The sequence below is a fragment of the Contarinia nasturtii genome, unplaced genomic scaffold (assembly GCF_009176525.2).
Source record: "Contarinia nasturtii isolate CC-2019 unplaced genomic scaffold, AAFC_CNas_1.1 Cnas_scaffold_187, whole genome shotgun sequence".
Lineage (NCBI taxonomy): Eukaryota > Metazoa > Arthropoda > Insecta > Diptera > Cecidomyiidae > Contarinia > Contarinia nasturtii.
In genome coordinates, this window is record NW_022197544.1 from 3,602,155 (window position 1) to 3,627,698 (window position 25,544).

At 33.6% G+C, this 25,544-nt stretch overlaps 1 protein-coding gene across 1 annotated transcript; it reads left to right on the forward strand.

The window, feature by feature from the left end:
- LOC116336659 lies at positions 1–24,361 on the forward strand. Its single transcript, XM_031760655.1, has 8 exons — positions 1–921; positions 16,683–17,113; positions 20,456–20,706; positions 20,883–20,995; positions 21,302–21,437; positions 21,613–21,787; positions 22,006–22,171; positions 22,308–24,361. The coding sequence occupies exons 2-8, from the start codon at positions 17,065–17,067 to the stop codon at positions 23,491–23,493; spliced, it is 2,076 nt and encodes a 691-aa protein (XP_031616515.1). The 5' UTR covers positions 1–921; positions 16,683–17,064; the 3' UTR covers positions 23,494–24,361.
- Positions 24,362–25,544: the final 1,183 nt, after the last annotated feature.

The following is a 25,544-nucleotide window of genomic DNA, read 5'->3' on the forward strand; positions in this document are numbered from 1 at the left end:
TTGGTTGGTTTTCTCGTCGCTTATGTGCGTAGTGAGTGCTCGACGAAGATTGAAACAGAAGTAGGAAAACGCACATACAATTAAAATAAGATGACTTTTTCTCTCTTCGGTTCGTTGTGATTGCATACAGAAGTTGAATTTTAGTTTAATTTTTTTTACAATGAAAATAGTGAATCGATTCCAAAATACACACCGATAAGTTATACTAGAGCTAACAAGGAGACACCACAACAGCCAAAACAACAACAACAAAAACTAATAAAAAAAATAAGGGAAAAGTGAACGGAGTGTGTCGTGAAAAATAAAAAAAAAATCGGTGTAGAAGGAAAAAACACGGACCCACTAATCATTTTCATTCGGTATACTGATTTGGTTGGAATTCGTTTATGTATTATCTTCTACGTATTCTTCCAAATGCGGGTTCCTATATAATTTACGGACTATTTGCTTAAATCCACGGCTGAATAAAAAAACAATTAGCTCGTCTTATTATAAAACATTCACATTTTAATTCACGCTATTCGCGCAATTGACCTCCGTCTCCCGCTAAATAAATCCCGGTGTTTTGCACGAAAATGCTTCAATGTCTAAATAAAACAATACGATAGACCAAAAAATTGTACAAGCAAATTAATTTTTGATTTAGGTAATATCGAATACCAAATATTGAAATTAAATATATTATATATTTAAAAACAACAACAAGTGACATAAAATTACGAACTTAAATCAAAATTCGAGCAAGACAGAAAAAAGAAAAATCGCGTGTGAGTGTTTATAAATGTGAATTTCATTGAATGAAAAAAGACCAACGATCACGCGAATTATTATACATCTCTATTTTGTGCAAAGTGAATAGAGAGCAGATCGACGAAAAGGAGAATGATGTTAAATCTGGATTAGAAGTGCAATTTTTTAAATGTAAATACCAGAATCATAAAATCGATTTTTTTTTCTAGTTCACTTTTTTTTGTCGTAAATAGTTTGAACTATTCGAATTATAATTTTGAATTTGTTAGTCAAGCACATTCGCTCATTAACAGGCGCAACAGAACAAGAAAAAAAGAAATAGAATTCAAGTATACATATATAGATAAAATATAGTGAAAGAAGTCCTCAGTTTTAATAGTTGGTAGCACCAATAATAATATACTTTGAAATGCATATAAATCCATCAAGTCATTGACAGCATAGAGAATGAATGGCTCGAAGCGTTCAAGTCGAAGAGATAAAAAGACCATACATATTATTCTACATGAATAAGCGAAGAAAAAAACATACACACACACAAATCTATGGTAATAAAAAAAAATTGAGCAAACTGTAAAAATCGAATATGTGGAGACAAAAGTAGTGAACAATATTTCACACGAAAAAAAGCAGCAGCAGCACTTAGAGAATCGAATGCACCAAATGGAAAATCAAATCAAATGAACAGAAAAAATATCGCATTCTGTGGTTGTTAATTATTTGAATTGTATTGCATGTGCGCTTTCTTTCTCTTCCTCTCTTTTCGCTGAATTTTGTGTGCGTTCTCAATTTTCATGATTTTTCTTGGTAATTTGCGTGAGTTTTTTTTTTCTCGACCATTTCTTTCTATCGCTCTCTTCATCATTTTAATTACTTTTTCCTGTGAGAGTGCGCGCATTCGCACATTGAAAACCGTCCTTGTCATTTAATTTAATTACAAACAACTCGAAATAATTCACAGATACTTGAATTTTATATATATATATGTTTTGTGAAGCTTGCAAGTGGAAATTTGATTCGAAAACATCGTTGTAATTTTAACATTTATTGCTTGATTGCTTAACTAAATCTCCCCTTCTTCCACTCTCTATATCGCAGTCGATCGCAATTGAGATTTTACGTAAAAAATTGATTTTGCCATTAGCTGCTGCTGCGATTGCTCTACCTTACTTTTCAATTTTCTTTATCTAAGTTCGTTTTTATATTCTCGTTCGCTTTGACAACATCATTGAAACTTAATTCGGAAATTTCGTTCAAACGAACGAACAAACGACAGACATTTCGCATTCCAAACTTGAAATACACACACACATTTTTTTTTCTTCGCCTTTTTTTTGTCACTTTGCAAAGCTTGTCGAAAAGTTCGATTGAAATGAAATCGAGGCACACAGTAAGTGATTTTCATTTGCCAATTCACTTGAATTGAAAAGCGAAAATGAATAAATTCTCATTAGCAAATCAAACGATTTTTTCAAACACACAGCACCCGGTTAGTTTTTTGTCCCGCTCTCCTCAAATTGATCTCGATATTATATATAAATATATATATATAAAAATAAGCCTAAAGCAAGTCGAACAATGAGATTATTGGCGCAGAGTGCTTAACAAGGGCAAGCAAAGTAGTCATACGTACAAGCGAAAAAAACCCAAACAACAGCAACAAAATCAGTAGCAGTAAATGAACGAATATAAAAAAGATACGATTAATTCTAATTTACACATCGTCTACCCGTTTCGGTTCCGATGTGAACATTTGCATTTTACTCTTAGCGTGTAAAGTACAAGTGTTCATTGGTGATATCGAATTGTTGTTGATGCTTGTATCCGTAATGTCTGATTGCGATTCAAAATTTTGAAAAAAAAAAAAAAAAAACAAATAATGAAAAAAAAAACATTAATGTACGAAATTAATTGAGCTGTTCGATAAGTTTTAAAGATGTAGATCTTTGTTGTGTCACAACAATATTAAAAGTGACAAAACAAAGATAACACAGCAACTGTAAAACTGTTCAATTTCTATGAAGCAAACTGACATCGGAAGTTAAACGATGCTTTTGAGTCGGCTACTTTAAATTGTTTTGCCGAATGAAAATGTTGACAATTCGTACGAACGTTTGTTGGGCTCTTTTATAAAATTGAACGGGAGCGATTCACCATCAAATTTATGTTATTGTATGGTTGAATGAAGTTAGTTGGTTATGTTTTATTTGGTTGTTGTTGTCGTTGTTTAGCTGTTTTTATTGTATCGTCGTACATTCGATTCTGATGATTCGACTAACTATAGCTATACTCATTGTATAACTGAAAGAGCTCGCGCAACTTGATTGCATAAATCACGGAAGAACCTTCAGTTCGACAAACAAATGAATAAATATAGTGAATATATAGTAATATAGTATGTATTCCAAGTGCTCGTCATTTGTGGTACCATTATAGCCACTATTTTCACTGTAAACACTGAGCAATCAACGTAACTCGCTCTCTCTCTCTCTCTTCTTTCTCTCGCTTGCTCTTGTATTCAATATATTTCGTTGCAAAAAGTATTTAAAACTGGAAACTCAGTTTCTTTTCCTCTCTCACTCTATCTTCGCGTCACTGCTTTAAGTTGCGTCGCAAACTTGCTCTTTAAATTCGGATAAAATTTTCGAAATAATCGGTTACTCGTTGACAATTTTGTTTTAAACGATTCACCACACAATGCATTTTTCCCTTTTTTATTAATAATTGATAAATGTAACAACGCACAAACAAAATACGATCGCATTGATTTAAATTTCAATATACGAATTGATTTTTAATGTAATGCACATAAATATGTCTGTCTATAATGAGGTGATTGGACATTTTTTTCATATATTTTATCGGTTTCAACCATTTGATATTTGTTAAAATGCATTTTGCGATGGCGAGAGAAATGAGGAGAGATGTGATTTTTTTGATGATATTAATTTGTTGTCTAAATATTCTAATCGATAATATAGAGCATTATCAATTTTTTTTGGAATACGTAGGTTGCTCCATAATTTTTTTTAAAATGGTACTTATAGTGTTGCCCGATGTAAACCATTGTCATATTCGTAAAGTTTGATGTTTTGGTATGTATTCGTGCCCTGAACCTTTTGTCGTACGAACGCTATTTGTATTGTTTACAGTGACTGGTAAACTGCGACTCAACAAAAAAATGAATTTTACACGTGAAGATTTTCGTAAAATGATTTACTACGATTTTCGAAGTAAATTATCTCAACAACAGTGTTTCGATCGACTTCATTTGGCCTTTGGCAATGAAGCACCAACCCTTCAGACAATTTATAACTGGTACCGAGAATTCCGTTGCGGTCGTAGTTCGCTCAAAGACGAGTTTCATACAGGTCGTCCAAAATCGGCTGTTGTGCCACAAAACATCGATGCTGTCAGAAAACTGATTATGGAAGATCGTCATGTGACCTACCGTGAGATTGAGGCATCTTTGGGCATTTCATCCCACAGCATACATACAATTTTGCATGAACATTTAGCCGTAAAAAAGATTTGCTCTCGTTGGATCCCACATAAATTGACCGATGAACAAAAAATGGCTCGTGTGAGTTGGTGTAAAGAAATGCTCAAGAAATTCAATCGTGGTGCTTCAAAAGACGTTAATAAAATCGTCACTGGTGGCGAATCATGGATCTACGCGTATGAGCCCGAAACTAAACAGCAGTCGACTGTATGGGTCTTTCAAAGTGAAGATAACCCAACAAAAGTTGTTCGAGCTCGAAGTGTTGCGAAGCAAATGGTCGCCTGTTTTTTCGCGATAAGTGGTCATGTGGCAACCGTTCCACTAGAGGATCGTAAGACCGTCAATTCTGATTGGTATACCACCATTTGTTTGCCCGAAGTGTTTGGTGAAATAAGAAAAAACAACCACCGTCGCAAAATAATTCTTCATCACGATAATGCGAGCTCTCACACATCTTTTCAAACTACTCGATTTTTGACCGGTCAAAACATCGAACTGATGGGTCATCCACCGTACAGTCCTGACCTGGCACCCAATGACTTTTTTTTGTTCCCAAGCGTGAAGAAAAAACTACGTGGTCAACGATTTTCGACACCAGAAGAAGCAGTTGAAGCGTTCAAAACACACGTTTTGGAGATATCAGTTTCGGAGTGGCACGAATGCTATGACAAATGGTTTCATCGAATGCAAAAGTGTATCGATCATCTCGGGGAATATTTTGAAAAACAATAAAACCATTTTCGACAAAAAACAACTGTGTTATATATGTTTTTAAAAAAAATTATGGAGCAACCCTCGTATTTCTGTTATTGACGTTTGGCCAATATATTTATCAGACCACTTAAAAATTCGTAATAATAATAATAAGCGGAAAAATTGGAGCTAGAATACGAACAAAGAAACGAAGCTCGCGCGGGTTTACTGGCTGGTGCACATACTAATTCTGTATTGTTTTCATTTTGTTGTTGTCATTATCGTCATCGTTATAGTTGGCGATGATTTTACTCTTTTTTCTTCTTCTTCTTTTTTTTTGTTGCAAAAGTTAATGATGTTTAATGTGCAAATGACGGAAGAAAAATATTTTCACATATGTTCGTTCACATCGTTCACATTGAGCGCGCAGGGTTTTATACACTGTGCATGCCATACCAATTAGATTGGCAGGGCAATTCATTGAAATGGTTCACGTTACATTGTTGCTGTATTTTTTTGCTTTCTTCATCTTGGTCTTTCGTTTCTAGCGTCTCTCCTTTATGATCACAATTTTGAAACGGTTCTCGTCACCTCTTGCCGACACATACCCTATATGTAAATTGCCTTTCCATAATGTATCATATAGTAATTTTTTTTATATTATTCACATCACAATTATAGAATTATAGACGGTGCCTACGAACGCAATGTGCATTTGAGCAAATACTACTCATTCTCTGTCGCGGGCGCACTATGCCAAAGCGCAAAGCGAAGTTTGAATAAGACGAAACAAGAACAATAAAGAAAGAAATATACTCTCATTGCATGTGAAGAAGAGGGAATGAAATAGAAATATATATATTTTTTTTAAAACGCCGCTCATATAAATAATAAAGAATGAGAAATAGAGAGTATGTATGGGGCTAGAAATAGAGAGTGTTTATGAGGCTATACTAACTAATTTAATAATACTGATTTCAAACAAATATCAACCGCATGCAATGAACATTTCTAAGTTAGTATATTTCATTAAATATGTACCCAATTTCTATTATATTTTTGTTATATCAGCGATTCTGTATACAGACAAACACACACACATACACACTAACACAAAAAATAAACAGCGGTAATATTGCATAGAAAACACACACAACACGAATTTTTCAAACGTTTCTTTTTTCATATTCCTCTCAAACTCTCCACAGCCTTTGATTTCATTTCATATTTCATTTCCATCTTGTTTAGTTTTTAATCGTATTTGTGATTATAATATCTGATTCAAAGACAACAAAGGCTGCAAGGCAACAAGACATTTTACTTATTAAATTATCAAATGGACTGCTCCATCAATGTTTGGTGCACTCCCTTTCTCTTCATATTCTTCACCAAATTAAATGTGAGCGCGCCCGCGCTTTTAAATTGCAAATAAAAATGGATAAAATATTACTTGGTTGCATAATTTATGAGTAAAACCAGTTTCAAGTAATCAAAATTGCAAAATATTAATAATAAAATCTATGCCGTTGATTCTGCAAATCACACTAAATTGCATTCGAACAAAATATCATCGTATTATATTCATTTTTTTTAGTAAGCAGCCAAACTAATTGACAGCATTACCTCGATTTCGACTTTTGTTTCTCTCTCCCTCCCTCTCTCTCTCTCTCTCTTTCTCTCTGCATCACTTTTCTCATTAATTTTCATTTTTTTTGGTGCGAATATAGATGTATTTGTTGCATTTGCAAAAATGTAACTGCAACACAGTCTATAAGAAGAAAAAATACGTGTACGTACATTCAGGCAGACAAAGAGAGATACAATATTCCTGTCGAATGTATTTGGAATGATTTGAGACACTCACATTTGCCATTTCATCGTTCATTTGAATTTTTAAAAAAACGACAGTTTATCGCGCGCGCACACACACATAAGTCATAATGTACTAATAAAATAACTCCGTATAACAAAAGTATGAGATGCCAACACTCATTGAAAATGAAAAAATACCCATACTGTATGGGCCATACATACAGACACAAAATGTGAAACAACAGCAAGAAGTGCTTTTTTGCTGCACAAACAAACGTCGAAAACTTAAAATTTGGTTTCAGTTGCACATGTGAAATTAATTTCTGGCGAACTAAAGGAATAACACAACATAGAAAAAAAACACACGAATGAACCAAAATGCATGCATAACATGACGCTGATACAAGAGCAATCGACGAACAAGGAGCCGGGTCGACAAAACATCACAAAGCACACAGACTTATACACGTTGTCGTTAATGTCTTATCTCTCTTTCGCTCGCTCCTCTCTCTCTCTCTCCCCCGTCTCTGTCTCTCGTAGAAAATTATGTTATACATATAAAAAATGTACATATTCACGAACATGCGGTGTACAAGTTTGAGGAAAGCTCTTATTCAATAGCACAAATACACGTGTACCGATGCATTGATACCGGATAACAGAGCAGCGCACGAAACTGAAATGCTGTCTATCTTTGTCTCTTACTTGGCTTTTTAAAAAAAACACAGCAGCAGCAGCAACGACAGTGCAAAAAAAGGAGCCCGTTTAGACTTGGGGAACATTCAACTGAATCGACAATTCAGTAATTTTTTTTTCTTGTCTGTCCGTGTGTGTTTGTGTGTGTGGAATACTGTTGAAAAAAGTCTATATATATATATTATCATTTATTTTTATGAATTGTCTGTACGGTAATTTCATTGGATTCTTGCACCACGTTCTCATTTCAGCAATATGAAAAAGCGGTCTTGGTATGCATATTGTTTTTTTTTTTCATTTTATTCTTTCACAATGCCATTGCAATGAGAGAATTATTCATTATGATTATTGAAATCAGCAACAAAAGCAAGAATAAAATGCAATCCGAATTCATTTTGTTTGCAAATGTTTGCTGAGTTTAGAATCACCGCTTGATTTGATTCTATTATGTTTCAACTATGTCTGTGTGTATAAGTGTATTTTTGCTCTTTACTTTCGACGTCTCCTTTGCTCCGTGTGGTCTTTTTTTTTCATATGAAGAAAACATATTTCCATTTTTGTTGATAAATTCGACAAAATTCTCGGAGAAAGAAAACGAACACAGCCACAATGATATTGCGAAAATCAAAAATACAAACCTAGCAAACATTCGGTTTTGACTATTTTTTTGTTTCACCGTGAATAATTTTATATTGTTTTCGTCGTCGTTTTTGTTGTTGTTGAGTGTTCGCGACCTAAAGGTAAATCGATTATACAGTTTATGCTACAAAATGACTTTCTCGTGCTGTTCCCTCGCTACGAATGTACTTTTCCAAATCATAGAGTACAGGTGATTTTCTCTGTGATTTCTCATCACATTTCACATACACAATAAATGGGTCTTAAATCAGAAAATAAAACTACGTCTTAAGAACACATTTTCATTCAAATGCAATGTGCCAGTTGAACTTTCGCAAAAAAAAAGAGTCGAAATTATTATAGAGTTCATTTATCGATCGGAGTTCGACTCACTATAAATGCGAACGAATTCAACGGTGATTTGCTTTGATAGCCATCAAACAAATGCACATGCTTAACCGGAATAAAAGTAATTTTATCAAATTAAAAGAAAACAATGTATGATTAAATTGAACATTCAGATGAGAATGCGGAAGACCAAATATATTGGCAGTGCGAAATAAATAAACACACACACACAAATGAGATAGAAAGAGAGGGAGTCCACAGCTTACTCAATACCAAAATACCAGGAAGTTAATCAAAATGTTTCGTTGAATCCTTTTCAATTTCAATATATTCAGTCACATTTACCGTCAAATGGACTGTGAATATGCATTTATTTTGTTTGCTTTTTTCATCTATCTCTCACAACCGTTTAGCTCGACGCAAGTACATTTACATTGATGCAAATGGTCTGTTTTATTTGTGCGCTCATGTATATATTCACCTCGTTGCCGTTTAATTTTCAATTTACTTATGCTACTGCTTGTTTCCACAAACTGAAAACAGTTATTTTTGATTTGGATTTGTTGTAGCTATATTCCAAGAGATGATATTCAGCAACGAAAATAACAATTGTTCACCACGATCTCATTCATTTTCTTTTCTCTCTGTCTCTTCTCCCTTTCTCGCTCTCTATTTCGTTGCTCCGTTACAAACTTCCTTTTGCGTGCAATTTCGTAAAATTGTTCTTATTCAAAGTCGTGTTTAATGTACGTATTTCACGTTTTATTTGCATGAGAATCGAAAAATACAAACTCGAAACGAGACAGTTGTATAGTGACGGAGCCAAAGAGCAGCAAGAAAAAAGAGTGATAGAATATGCCACAAGAAACCGCATGATATGCTCAATGAATTTTCGGTAAACTTTTTTTTTTATTCGCATCGTAAATGGGCAACTGTATGTGCGCGCAAGAAAAAAATCGGCTAACTTTTCTGAATGTCAAATATGTTACATTTCTGGTGGCATAATTTAGTGTCATCGACTGGATAACCACTGGAGGGATATGAGTTTTTCCTGATTGAACATTTACGCTTTTCACAGTTTCTTTAGTCTGCATTTTTTTCGTCCGAGATTTTTATGCCAGAATTTTCACTAGCTAAAACTATGTACGATTTTTATATATTTTCTAACTTCGTCTTTTACAAAACGGTCAGTTGCTGTGCCCTCCTGCGAGCCATTTTCCGCCTTGTCGTCATTTCTTCTCTATCTTTCTTTCTGGGTTTCGTTATTATCGTTAGGTATATGCATCATTTTGGGTGATACTCTTATAAAGTAAATTTGACTTTTATGCTCATAACCAAGAGCTAAAGAGCCACAATGATTTGTTGGTTTTCATTCGTTTTGTTTTCGCATAAATATTTTTCTCTCTTCAGTTGGTTTCTTTTCATCATTTTTATTTTGGTTAGTTCTTTCTCCACTGCACGCCGCTCTTCCATTGTGAATAAGCAATCATTGTATGTGGCGTATTATTAGTGAACATACAGCGCACCAATTGAATTAAAAATAAAACATGCCAAGCAAATGATATCGCGCAAGATGTAATAATATACATATATCGCGCATTGTTGCACTGTTATAGCCTTGGAATTCATTTTTTTACTCTTTCTCTCTCTCTCTCTCTCTCTCTCTTCCAATTTTCCTCAACATACAAGTTAAAACATTCTCATGCATGGTTGTTTATTATGTAAATATGTACGGAGAGTGTATTTCATTCCATTCAATTGCGATTTTCATTTTCTGCATAGCACATAATATTTGTGGTATTTTCTCTTGCTTCCTTCGGTTGGCAATGACTTGCCATTTACTTTTCCAACTAAAAATTCACATCGATTTGCATTTATCAACATATCTAACATAATGATAAGGAAAATTCATTGCAATTATTTCATGGACACTGAGAGAGAAACACACACAGAGAGAGAAAGACGTAGATAGACGTTAGCATTTAATATATCCAAAAGGTCAAACAGTGCAATCAAGAAGAGTAATGAATTTATGAAACTAAATATAAAGCTCACATCAAACGATAGAATATAGAATTGTGACATATACTTGGACACTTCAACCAGCCTTTGCCCTTCCAAAAACCATATTTCACTACGAAATTATATCCAAGGGTCATAATATAAGTTAGATTTTCAAAACAAATTATATACGGCCAATTAGTGTTTCGAAACCATTTGCGAATGCCAGAAAAAGTCTCATCACAATCTTTTCTCAATTCTTGATAAAGAAAGACGAAATAGAAAGAATAATTTACAATTCGATCCGCAACCACAACAAAAACACATGTCTATCTTGCTCTCCCTCTCTCTCTCTCTCTCTCTCTCTCTCTCTCTCTCTCTCTCTCTCTCTTTGTGCCAGTCTCTGTGTGACACATTATCTGCTTTTGATCTATCTGTGAAGTTTGAATATTGAAGATGACGATGGTTATTCACAACGTACGATTCAAAATCAAGAGAGAATAATTCAAAATGCGAAAGAAATACGTCAAAGAATCGTTTCGAGCGACATCCGATACACACGCATTATGCAAAAACAAACATGGTAAAATGATTTATTTTGAATATCCTGATGGATAACGAGTATTTGTATGTTGATGAAAGCAAGCAATTGAGAAGAGAAAGAAAGCAAGACGCCGATATACACCGATTGAGAAGAAGAAGGAGATGAAAATAAAAAGAAAGACTCAATGCAAGATTAGTAGTTTCTTGTGTTTTTTTGTTTTTCTCTTCTGTGTCTATCATCTTCGCTCGGTATGGATTTGTGTTGCACTGATTCTCTCGTAATATTGCCGAGAGTCAAACGGAAGATATTTGTTGGCCCGAATGTTGATTTATTGAAATAGAAACACACACACACACACATACAAACACGGGCCCGGACCGTTCTTGCTTCTCATTTTATGCAATTTTCGGAGTGAAGACAGTGAAATTCATTGGTGCCAGTATGGTCTAACATCGTAAAAATCGAAAATCTGAAAAGTCGAAGTTGTTATTGTTGGTGGTATCGAGGATGAGAGATAGAGGATACATGTGCGGTTTTATATGTGTGCATATTGTATTTGCTGGTCTAGTAAATGTGCTTTTGGATTTCCTTTTGCTGAAGAATTTCTTTTTTTTTTTTTGATATCGATGCAGTCATAGAGTTTTGCATGATTAATGCATACAGCATATATCACATCGAATGGCACGAATTCATCGGTGATGGTGCTGGTGATAGTCTTGATTGTGTCAGAATAGAAATTGTGTACGAAATGGATGGATTGAAGAATGAGCGTGATCATGGTAGCGCGCGCGCTTCTTCAGGCCCAAATGCAAACTCCACACTCGCACACACATATATATAACCGTACGTGTGCTCAATGATAAATGCGTTCCCATGTTCATACATTTTGAGTGTACAAATGAGTGAATTTTCATGTTTGTCTCCGTTATCCATTATTATTATTATAGTATATATATATATTTATTTTTTTCGTTCAGACTCATGCCATTTATCTTCGGCAAACACATTAATTTATTTCGTATTAAATTAGTTAGCGTAATTTGTGTGCACGTATTCATTCGTTCGTTTGGTCGTTTCTCGTATACATTGTGCACAACATGTAGACTCGCCGATGTATTTGCGGTATTTCATATAGATATATATATTTTTGTAGCTGTTTCTGTTGCTTGGTTCTTTTGTATCTCTCTCTCTCCCTTCTGTTAGTTTCCATTACATTTTTTTCACTATATATCTAGTCATAGTTTTGCAACTGAATGAAGCGCAGTCTATTTAAATAGAGACCGATGTCGAAGTACTCACGATGAAAAATTTAGAACAGATATACAAACAACGTACGGCTTGATCGAACGATGCATTGAAACGGTTTTAAACGCATATATTCGGATCACGCTATCATCATTAACCTTATATGCTTTGAACAGCAAATAAAATACAGCGTACGCTCAAATATCTTGAGTAGTTTGTCCGTCAAACACTTACAATTAAAATAAAATAAAAAACTTAAGATTTCTGAACGATTTGCTGAAAACGAGAGAAAAACTATCAATCATATAACACCTGATTGTTCATGTTACATCAATCTTGTTGGACGTATGGCTTTAAAAAAAAATTGCTATGCTTAGTTGTAATTGGTGAAGTTGGTTCAATATTTTTAGAAGTGGTCTTCCACTCTTCCACTTACAACGACTGTATCTGATTTCAACAAATTGAAGAAAAAATTAGAAATTTTAATTTTTCTCATCAAAACTCACTACTACAGACTGCAGACATTTTGAGAAGAATTTTGTATCTTGAATCAGAGCGTTTTAAGAGCGTTTTTTCTTTAAATAATTACCGTTAATAACCCTGTTTGTATGACAAAATGACCGCAAAAGTTAAAATGTAATTATTTTTTGTCGGTGTTATTTTTTATTAATTTTTTTTTTTGTCAAAAAGATTTCTTTCTCTACGAATTGGATACTTTTTTGCTATACTTACTACGTATTTTGTTATACTTATTAGTATTCCATAGGCTCCAATACACTTTTTTTTTGAAATATTGAAGTGAAAACATAGTAAATATAGTAAACACACTCCTGACTATAATGTTTTTTTTAATGTGGAAGTGTATTGCCATTAGGAAAGTCAACGAGTTTTTTTTTAAATTTCATTTCTTTATTATTCTTCAATCCCAATCGATTTGTAATCCATTTAATTTGTTTAAAATGTTTCCATTCGAACTTTGTTTAATCACGTTCATCGGTTGTAGTACTTTAAATGATCGTGCCATAGAATAAATACATATGCATATATTGCACCGCGACTTTTTCTAAAAGGAGATAACTTCGTGTCGAATGAAAGAAGCGAACAGAAAAAAAAAGTATATGGTAGAATGCTTACGGTTAAACATTAAACTCTTTAGGATCAACAATAACAACAAACATGAAGAGCTAAGAAAGAAAGATAATAAAAAGAGAAAGAAAAAAAAACGTTAGAAATCAGTGCGGCAAATGCAGCAAAATAACGGCAATCAGGAACGCAATACACAGGAATATAATAAATGAATAAAAAGAGAAGAGAGTAGAGAAAAAAAGTAGCATATTAAAAAGTACCAAGTCACGACAATCGACAATCGACACAAGAACTTCTTTGGTGTAGGCATTGTAATCAATGTGCCCTTTTCTTGACTTCGATGTCTCCATTGATTTTTTTTAGAATTATATGTGAATGCTTGTAGCATCGTTTGAACGATCAATTGTTTCATTGTCAAGCCGTTGACCTGCATAAAAGAGTTATGGACGCTGAACATGTGTCGAAACATTGAACGATAATATGCAGACAGGTTTCGATTTTGACATGATATCGATTCTCTGTTGAAAATAAAACATTTTTTTTGTCAATTTACTGGCATGAATATTGTTTTTTGTTTGATTTTTTTTTTCGGTCATGCCATGCAAGTGCATAAATACATAAATGTTTAATTAAAATGTCAAAAAAACGTATCTACACCAAATGTGTCACACAGTTATATACTATAGTTTATCTAATACAACAACCAGAATGTAGCAAGAACAAAACCATATTGTGTGTGTGTCTGAACTTTTCATTTGAGAAAAAATATAATTCGCTAAACTTCAAATTTCCCGAAATATAGATTTCGGAATGTGTATATATTTGATGCGATGCATTTTAGGTGTCGTATTCGAGAGAAAAAGATATGACCAGACCAGGGAGTATCTGATGGGTGATTACTTTTTCCCAAAATGCATGTTTCGAAATATACTTCCATTTTTTATGAATTTTGAATACACATATCGATTGAACGTATCAAAAACGTGTGAATGCTTTATGGAAGGGTAACACTTCGAAACACGATTATTTTTTTGTTGTAGAGAACAAAAAAATATATGATTGACTCAAGCAAATTGATCAGAATAAACGAAAAGTGGATGCCTAATGCTGATAAAGTAGCACTTTCATACGTCCACAATTTTTTTTTTTTTTTGTATACATCAACATCAAAGTGTGATAGTCATGCAAAAGCAAAATTATGGCGTAATAAATTTATAGCTTAAAGATTCGAGCCGAGGTACATGTCATCTATCCGTTATACGTGTTTCGTTTTGCTATCGTTTAATAATCATTCGTTCGTTGACTATGTTCTGTTGTTATTGTTGTGCATATGTGATTTTGTGTATATGCGGGGATCGATCCATCGGACAAATCCAACGTCATTTAAGCGCAAAAACCTCATGCTGACATTGTTTTATTTTTTTCTCGTTCAAGTATGTATGGGTGCCGCGTTTATTTCGTAAAACAATCGATTGTCGCGAACGTTTCCTTATTTTTTTCTTCTTCTTCTTTGTCTCTGTTTTTGATAAGTTCAGTCAAATGATGCGTCTTTTGGCCCTTTCTACTTAATACAGTGCTAGAGTCGAATTGTACGGTATCGTTTGCTATACACTCATGTATTTCTAATTGACTCGAATCAAATGCAAAATTGCAACCAAAAAAAAAGACGAACGCCCTTTGATAGTCTCCATTTATCTTGAAAAAGTATTCGTACACTGTGTGTATGTATGTAAGTGCATTAGTGAGTGGTTCATTATTTATATCAGACAATAAATTTAAACTACAGATAGTACGTGTGAGTTTGGCTGTTTCTTTTTCTCTCTATCGTTGCTGTTGCTGCTTTTTATTTGTCTTCTACATTTGTTTCACAATAATCGAATTAAACAAAGCAATAACTATCAGAAACTAAACTGAATTCGACGCATTGATGAAACGAGAACAGAAAAATCAATATAGTTAGATCGGGAGACGAAGTGAATGAAAATAATGTGAGCCTTTCATAATGTACCACTCACTTGGAAAAAAACACAATTCTTTAGTGAAAAAAAAAAAAGAAATGAAAAGAAACTTAGATGTATTAAAAAACAGACAGAAACAATTCTAACTGAAGTGAACGTGAGCGATTGGGTAAACAGACTTGTACACGGGTCAGGAGATGTGAGCAACGGGGCATAAGCAAGTTAAAGATGCCGAGAAAAAGATTGAAGAACTTAAGGCACACAGATAAAAAGCAATTAGCGATTTTACAAAACTCGAAAAGAAAATCCAAACGAAGGCCTTTGTTTCCGAAAAGGAGATGGCCGAAGAATGATGGTATATAATGGTGTATAAGAGGCACAAGGCACACCAACAGTGACTGATGCAAGAGTGAATGGCAAAATAAGACAACGAACCTAATCTCTCGGTGAAACAATGAAACGTAGCTGATTTTCTGTTTAAATAGTCAATTTTTTTTTATTGTTGTTGCCATTCGTCGTCATAGTCATCATTGGCGTTGTTGTTATTTTAGCCGTTCAACTTTTTTTCCAATATGCATCGAACAAGTGAGCGCATTGCATCTTTTGCCTTATTTGTTGCCGTTTGCATTACACATACACACGAATTACTTGTTGTTAATTCATTTTCTATTTATTTCTTTTTCCTTGTTGCACGATGCGCTTTTATTTCGTTAGTCCGTTTTGTTGAACATCAGTTTTTTTTCGTTTTGCTAACGGATTACCAGTACATGTGTGTATTGGGACTGTAGAGATGCGCGAAAGGCAGAAACAATGATTCACGATTCCAGATAAAAAATTTGTTCTTGTCAGTATATGCACCATTTAAAGAAAAACATGAAAGTTACGATTTGTGCATTTTATTTTCTATTGCCTTTTTTAATGCTCCCATGAATTTTATTTTATTCCCTTTGTATCCTGATTTTCGCCTTGAACCTTCACGCATCGAAACTTTTTGGTTATTTAATACGAAGTTATTTCAAAGAAAGAGATAGAGAGAGAGAGAGAGAGAGAGAGAGAGAGAGAGAGAGAGTTTTCCGTTTTCCATTGTCGTTTTTATCATCCGTTCGTATATCAATTTCATGCATAGTTAAATTGTCCATCAGATTTAAACGGAAACAGTCATTACTTTCATTCTATCATTTTCTTTCTGTCATCAATAATATAAACAGTGTATATTAAACACTGAAATATTGGCTGCGTACTCATAAGTTTTCAACAATTAATTTTTTTCAAAAATAATGTTTTGAATTATTTAGATTGTTAATATTGAATAACAATCGTTGAATTTTATATTTATATAAATTATTAATCGATATTTGAATAGAGACACACATAGTGATCAATATTATATTTCACTCTAATTAATTTCTTTCTTCTTCTTTTTTTTCAGGATTGAAGCGAAAACAATTAATTCAACAACCGGAGGAGCTTAAAGTAGAAGGATAGATATATATGATTGAGTTTGTTGTTGATCATCTCAATACTCGTCGTGTGTGCTATTCAAAGAGATTGTATGTATGCATGAGTGTGAATGTGTTAGGTGCGTGTAAGTCTGTATGAAAGCGAGACTGTATACACGGCTTGTGAGTGTTTGAGTAGTGTATTGATAGAATTGGTGGAGTTGTTGCATTTTTTTCCATTTCTTCTTCGAGTAACGGAAAAAAGTAAAAAAAAGCCAAAACAAAAATAATATAAAGTGCTTCATCATAAATCTCAAGTGCTTGTCGTCTGCGAAGCAGTCAGTCCCCCCAAAGTAAACGAGCGATTTAAAAATGGTTTCAACACGGCAAATGTCTATAACTACCATCGGTCCTGAAACAGGTAACGAATTTCAATCTTATTTACACTGCAAATAGAAAAAAAACCGAATATTAGTAATATGATAACTATATAGCAATTTAGTACGAAAATTCTATTCTCTAGAACTGTGTGGCACTTACAAAGTAGCACTTCCAGATCCTCAAGTCGTAGCTTCCGCTCTGAAGAGTTTGACCTTGGACAGAATCATTCCGCATAAAAAACACAATAGAATCACATCACTTTCAAACTAAATCATTTCCACAAACCTGAGCCGGTAAATCAATTTGATTTTCGTGAAGATACCCAGCTCATGACATCACACCAGCCTATCTCGATATACTTTAGCAACGATTGAAAAGCATAATTGTATTGACAGTATGCTTCAATCGCTTCATTGAAATGCATCAATCAGCATACGCAACAAAGTCTTTGGATGCAGGCACATTTTTTCATCGAACACTTTTCTCATATTTTCCATTTTCTTCTGGCGTTTGTAGCAACCGGTTTCATGGTGGAATTTTGTCGATTTGAGTCGGTGGTTAGTTTCCGAATCAGCCGACCGATCAAATCGAATGCCGCCAAGTGACAGTTTCAGTGACCAAAATCGAACGCATACTCTTGATGTTAACAATTGTGCAGCACGGATTTGCGTTCCTCCTCACTTTTGTGCACAATCGTTTTGGTTCGCTCCATTAAATGACACCATTCGAGACACCATCGGTTCGAATGAAATTATCAAACTTTATGACAGCAGCACCTGGTCTTTATGGTTTCTTTCGCTCGAATGATCGTTTCTCGTCAGCATCAAATTCAACGTATTCCCTTCATAAATTTCTTGAACACTTTGATCCGTTTGCCGTTTTCGTCCTTTCTCTTCTCATTCTACTGCAACCGCTCTGGATCAATCTTCTTCACCATTTCAAATAGTTCACAATCGTCAATACAGATATGATGACGGTGAAATCTGTTATCGATCGAGGTGCATTTTATGTCGTCTCTTGATCTTCCGTTTACGCTTGATGACACGGTTTCGACTGTTATTTTTGCGTGGTTTTGGTTCTTGTTTTGGTTGCTGTTTTGACATTTCTTTCACCTCTTTTAGTTTCTTTGGCTCAAATTGACTGTTTTGTTCACGAATGTAACTGTGTTCGAATGGAAAAAAGAAAACATTATGGAAAAAACGTTGAAAATTACCATAAAAAAGAATCGTGAACGAACCTTTGTAGTCGAATGAACAAAGGTACAAATCGATGCCAAGTGAATATCATTTTGTAAAAGTACGCTTTCCCGTTGTTTATCCAATCGATTGGATGTAGATTTGAAACAATTGCGTCTAACCGATCTTGATCCGGTGTGCATGAAGAATCTTCTTTGAACAAATACTCCAGAGTATTGTGAACCTTGTTTCCATCGGAATTTATATGCAACAGGAATCGCTTCATGCGTCTGTATCCATGCATGCATATTTTTTTTGCTCATTGATGGTGCGTGTACTTGATATTTCTAGCACAGTGTTCTTATTGCTGAAAACAAGTTGTAGCCATTTGCATTTGATGCAGCAATTGAGTCACGATCCATGCTCCGAAAATAATCAATAAAGAATTTTTTATCGACTTTTTGTCGGAAAAAACGATTGATTTTGTCGTCGTTGCAATTTTGAACTAGTAATTGGAAAAATAATGTTTATTTAATCTGCCCAACTTCAAACAAAAACTTTGACATTTTTCGTAATTAATTCTTGAAATGCAAGCGATTTTACAGCTCGTAGACTACTTTTGATCGTCGGTATTTCGACAACTTTTTGCTTTTCTATTTTCTATCTGTGCTTGCTGCGGCAATTGTGGGAGCCTCTTTTTATTATGGTGACCGATGAAAATCAACTGTGAAGTCTTTCGATCTACTCCGATACTTACAGGCAAATTAAATAATAAATCCATTTCTTCAACTTATTTGGAAAGCAGTGTCGATGTGCAGAAAATTCGATTTCCAGCATACAATTGACTGCTTGTACTCAAATTTGGCAAGCAACCAAAAATATGCTGGCCAACTGCATTTCATGTGTGCGGAGAAATATCATAATGACAGTACAAACCACAAAATATTTTCAAACTTTGAATTCAATGCACAGATATTCTATATAAACAGAGATTTTTAATGTGACACTACATTCTGTTCTTTCCAAATTTTATCATCAATTTAAATCAATTGTTTGCTGGTGGTGAACACTTCAAAAACCACAAACCACACACAACTTTTGTCAATTTTCTTTTGCCTTTGAATATACACTGATATTTTACAAAAATGTGAAGCAATTATTTTAAGAAAAAAACAACAAAATGGATCGATTTATTAGATTTTCTTATGTTTCAACAGCAAAAACAAAACCTCACAATTTGAATCAAACACAATAAAAATAACAATGCTGGCTGTATTCACAAATATGCATTTTAATTTGAAATCAGACACACAGTTTTTTTTAATACCGGCACCATCTTAAACACAAGCAAATTAAATCTCACAAAATATTTGTCACACCATTTGTGTGCTTTGTAAAGTGTCAAAAACCGCATGCGTTCCAAATTATAGACACCATTGCATACAACTTGAATAAATCTACTTTTTGTCAATGTTTGTCGATGAACGAATGACGATTCTCACGATTTTCAAAACAAAACAGTGATGTTTATTATATTTGCGAGAATCGATTTCGGTGTTGCAACACAATGCTCTCTGTTTATGACTTATTGCCCGCTGTTCCAAATTCATTTACATTGTTCACTGTTAAAACGGCGCGAAATGATAGATAACAAACGATAAAGACACAAAAAAGCATTTATAGAAAATGAACTTTGATGATAAAATGCTTTAAATTTCTTATTGAAAGATATATGTTGAGCGGAAAGCATTAGATCATTAAAAAAAAAACAAAAAAACACAATTTAATTGACATTCATTTGATTTTTATTTGAATTAATGTTTGAATATTTCAGCTGAAATCAATTGGTATTACATAGTCTAGAATATAAATTCTATATACTTCGTACTAAATTGTTATAAATGTTCATTTTATATTTTTCTCATTCTCTCGATTAAATGGTGTGCGTTATCAATTGCCTGTTTTGTTTACAATCTTGACTTTTCAAGTCGCAATACTTGCATATTAAAAAAACCGTTCATAAAAGCTTCTTTTTACATCTTTTTGGGGTATGAGTGAACGATTGAATTAACGATAACTAAATAGCAACGAGGAAGAAGAGAAAAAAAAGAAACAGGAAAAAAACCATCAATATTCAAGATATCAATTTATGCTCATTTCATTTGCTTTTTTTTCGCACATTTTTTTTGCCTTTGCTGAAACACTAGGATCGTCGGGAGTGAATACACACAACGGATCGAGTCGAATGACGTCTAATTCACTCAGTCACCAAAGCACCAATAACTCAACATCACGTCAACAACAATCGAACACCAACTCGGCTAATATCGATTCAACTCACTCCAATACTGATGCTATTGTTCCGGCATACCAAATACAACTAACAGATTTGCCGTTGGAGATTTTTGAGCGAATCTTCCAATACACCGGCTACAAGGAAGTGTCGAACATGCGATTGGTAAGGAAAATATAAGCGAAATAAAAAAAGTACAAAATTAGATCACTTTGCATACACGCACGTTATCGCTAACATTCAATTTATATTGAATCAAAATGTTCGAATGTATTTCAATGTGCATTCTTTTTTTTATCAGTCGTTTGTATGGTTTTTTTTTCTATTTATTCTTTATGCAGGTTTCAACTCATACAAATCAAATTTGTAAGACAATTTTAAATTCAACATTCACAAAACTGCAAACACAATTGATAAGACGTTTTGAAAATATAAAAAAAATCATGCCCAGAAGGTAAGTGGCAGAGATTTCAACATAAATCAATGTACGATGTACACTGTACATTGTACAATATAACGATAAATAGAATTGTGTTCTGATTTGATCACAAAAGGCAATGTACGGCTTTTGTGGCTGCAAACTAACGGAGCGATTCAAATTGTGAAATGATTCTATTGTTTAATTTTCATTTAATTATGTTGATGTGAAGTCGAAAATGACGATTTGTTGTATACCATACTCGCATGAAAGAAAAAGAAATAAATAAATAAAAGAACTAAAAATAATAACACATTGTTTTGTCTATCCAAAACACTATAGAGAATCAGCTCGGCGAGCGCATCCATTGTACTACGAATGTGATATCATTGAGACATGCTGTATGCGTTTATCATTGTTGCAAATGACATTTGGTCGGTACATTGAGCACAAACATATATGCTTCTTTCCGGGCGCAGTACGTACTTTATTTTTCTATCTCTCTCTCTCTTTCTATCTTCTTTCTATTTCATATGTAAAATCTGTGTCTTTGTTTCGCTATAAATTTCTGTGTATTTTTTTTATTTTATAAAAAATAATTTAATTTTTTAATTGTTTTTTTTTTTGTGTCATCAAAACCAATTCATTTACAGTTTCTTGATGAAGTTTACAACGTATTGAATGATATCCGAACCACACCAAATTTAGGTCGTCCATTTAAAGTAACCGAAGAGTTGATAGATCTATCAACGATGGCTATGGAATATTTTAAAGATCATTTGGAGCCATCAATGCCACAATTTTTTGGCAAAAGTTCGACTGCAACACGTAAGATTATCACTTTTCATGTATAATTATATATAACCATTGAGCTACATTACAATTACAATTATTATTCAATAAAGAATTAGCTAAGTGCAATTAAAAATTAATTATGAGCAATTTAGCATTAGCTTTTATTATTGACAGCAGTTTAATAGAAAGGCTCGATTTAAAATGACTTTATTTATGATGGCGATGAATGATTGAATGATTCATTTGAACAGGTGCAGCATCAAAAAATTGTTTTGTATTTGACACATCATCAACATCATCAGCAAATTCAGTGTCCATATCAACAAGATCGAGCCAATCTAGTTCGATGCCATCACCACCCCAAAGTAATATGGTTTTGCGCAAAGGCATACGAAAAATTAAACAAGGAATGAAAAAGTAAGTAATTCCTTCTAAACGTATGAACCATTTTTAAAATAAGAATGCCGGAAAGTAAATTCAATTTTTCAGTAACAATCATTTATTTTCAAATAAAATGAAATAAAAATTTATCTGTTTTTTTCTTCTTCGTTAGATACAATAATCAATTGTCTGTTCTGCGCACCGATTTACGTTTCTGCAAGCGAAAATCAACGGATCAAGCAAAGCAAATCACCGAATTACAAAATATGTTGGCCGAACAGCAAAAGCAAACGCTCGAATACTTAAATCGGTTGGATGAAAATGATAAAAAAAGTGAAGAAATGTCATCAAAAATCTCGACATTGTTACAAGAATTGAATAAGTGTAAAAATGAATTGCATTATTATCGGTCAAAAAGTCCAGCCACCCCGATCTGCAATAATTGTGGTCAAACCACTAATTTAACCATACCACCGGGAAATTTGTTAGCATTAATGAAAAATAGTAATATCAATAGTAGCCGTGATGAGATAATCAATGTCATAGGTAAATGTAGTAATTTTGAATCGGAATCGAAAGTACAAAGCCATGAGTCAAGCATCTCAGAAGATCTCACAGTTGGAGCAGCAGCGACAGCAGCAACAATGCCCAAAACAAATACAATCAATTCAATGATGTTAATGCACTCTGATGACAATAAGTATGCAACGATTGCATTGGACGATTCAAAAACCATATCGTCCATGGGTTTATCGATACCAGCCGAAACAACATCGGAACCGATAAGTCCAACGATTAATCCAATGTCATCATCGTCAAGTGCTGGTGTAACAAATATCACAACGCCAATCAATTGCAATGGTTATATCGATAGTCTCGAAAAGCGATTGAAATTGGCACGGCACAAGGCCAATCAAAATATGAACGAATGGCGATGTTCGTCTTATGATAAAACGAATTTTATCGAAAATAGTTTAGCATGTGATTCGACACAGACGACAATAACAACATCATCATCGTTGATTGCACAATCATTGCCCACAGCACCAGCCTCAGGAGCACCATCAATTGAACAACAACAACAACAACCAACTAAACAAAAACCAATCAACGGCAGCAACAACAGCGTAACCGTGTTACGATTTTATGGCAAACGTAAATTGGATGATAGCACAACACTTCAATCAACCAATGATGCGATACTGAATATGCCCGGCAGCGGCGGCGATGGAATGGACAATCCAATGGCAATTTGCAAATCCAATGCTATGGCCACCAATAATCTTGCCAATTCTAATTTAAGTGATAACTATAATAAGAAAGCACGAAGAGTACAAAATAAAACACGCAATAAGTAAACAAAAAAAAATATAAAATAAAATTTAAATACGGATTTGTGACTGCGCGTACACAATACTTACACAATTTATTCACAATAAATGAAGAATTGAAGAAAAACAAAGAGATCAAGAGTTTTCGAAAAAGATGAAAATTTATATATGAAAAAGAAAAAAAATGATATGCTAATGAGAATGTGAACAAAAACAAACGATATTTAAATGAAGCCATTGTCAACATTGAGCTAAATAACAAATTTTATCATATGATGTGACATCAAGAAAAGAAAATTAGAATTCAACTATTCGTATAGTTCTATCATACAAAGCGACAATTAACAATTATGTCTATTGAACTAAATATTTGAAATATAATTTAATTCATCCCGTTATTATTCTTCTTTTTTTGTTGTTTTAATTTTATTTCAAAGCAAATCAAACCCACACCGCTGAACCTCAATCGTTCGGTGAAACGAGTCAATTCAAACTCAAACTGTACGTGCATAATTCAAATGAAAATCATTTGGGAGAGATATTGTTTCTCGTCAGTAAATATTCGGTTTCGATTGTGTCGTATCACTTCTTGTCAATAATCATTCCACACAATCACCAAATCCCTTTAAATTGTCTTTCACTCTGTCTCTGACCGACAAAAGAAAATAGACAAACATGAACTACTCATAATATTAGAGCATTAGACATTTGTGTAGCGAGATTTTTTCAAGAAATTTAAATATATATTGCAAGAAGATATGAATCTGTTAAGCATTTTTCAAACTATCTATATTCGTACTTTTGTAGTGATCATTTTTTTGCCTGTACGTTTTGGCTTTTGCTGTTTAGAGATGAAAAATAAAACAAAGCAAGTAATTAAACAACAAATAAACAATATAACAATATATTTTGAGCTGTGCACATTCAAGTAATCATGTTTCGAATCCCAAATGATAATTTTGCACTCTTAATCATTTATCTTTATCTCTTTCTCTCTTTGAATCCTTATATTTTGCCATTACTTTTTTTATTTGGTTGTTCGTCTGTTTTTTTGAAAATTTTAAAAATACACATACACACTCACATACTAGCGGAAGAAGAAAATGATGATGAAATGAAATATAACTAACAAAACACATAGGTTTCTAAAGAATTTTATATTTATTTCTCATTTCATTTTATCTCGTGGTTTTAGAGAAATGACACCAATATCCGTAGGCCTTTCACACCAAATTGCGGTTTTTATTTATCAAAATTACAAAGTCACTGTATTTTTATAGAAAACTAAGAAACAATTGTTAACGTTAATACATCCATTGCCAGGAATGTTCACGGTAGCATTTGGGGGCAGCATTTGATTGTAATTTTAATCATTTTTATGGTTGTCATAGCGTAAAATTTTGGCGTGGTAACAGTAAGAATATATGAACAAAAAAAAAGAAATGACCACTATTTGCATCCATTCGAGATGGAAACTATTTTTAAAAACCTCTACTCACCTATGGGTACAATAAACGTAGTCGCGGTCGTCATCTGCAGCATTGCCATGATTTTGTCTCGGTAGTTGCGGATTATTCGTTCCAAACCATATAAAACCAATGTATGTACATAATACGCTTGGATGCGACTATATCTCGATACTAAACACTTTTCAGTTGATGTAGAACTCTTCAATGGGACTCTGATATGAATTTTCCCATCATCAACCATTTGTTGGTGTCTAGGTTGGTGCCATCGATTGCATTTCCTCGTGATAACTACTTTTCCCAACTGCCAATTTGAATTGATTGGAATTTCATTTTGGGTGAATTTTCATTTCTGGCCTCATCACCTTCACACTGATATGTTCAATGTAGCAATGCTACATCAGCACATATAATTTTAACGTCTCTTGGACGATGGATAGGAATAACAATAAGTTTCAACTTTGTGTTTCTCGATTCCATATTTCGCCCGAACCGCTAATTGTGATATTTTCCTGACATTTACAAACGAAAAATGATATAAACAAACATACTTCGTTATCGGTTTCATTGTGCTTACATACCATACATATAAATATATATATACGAATACCC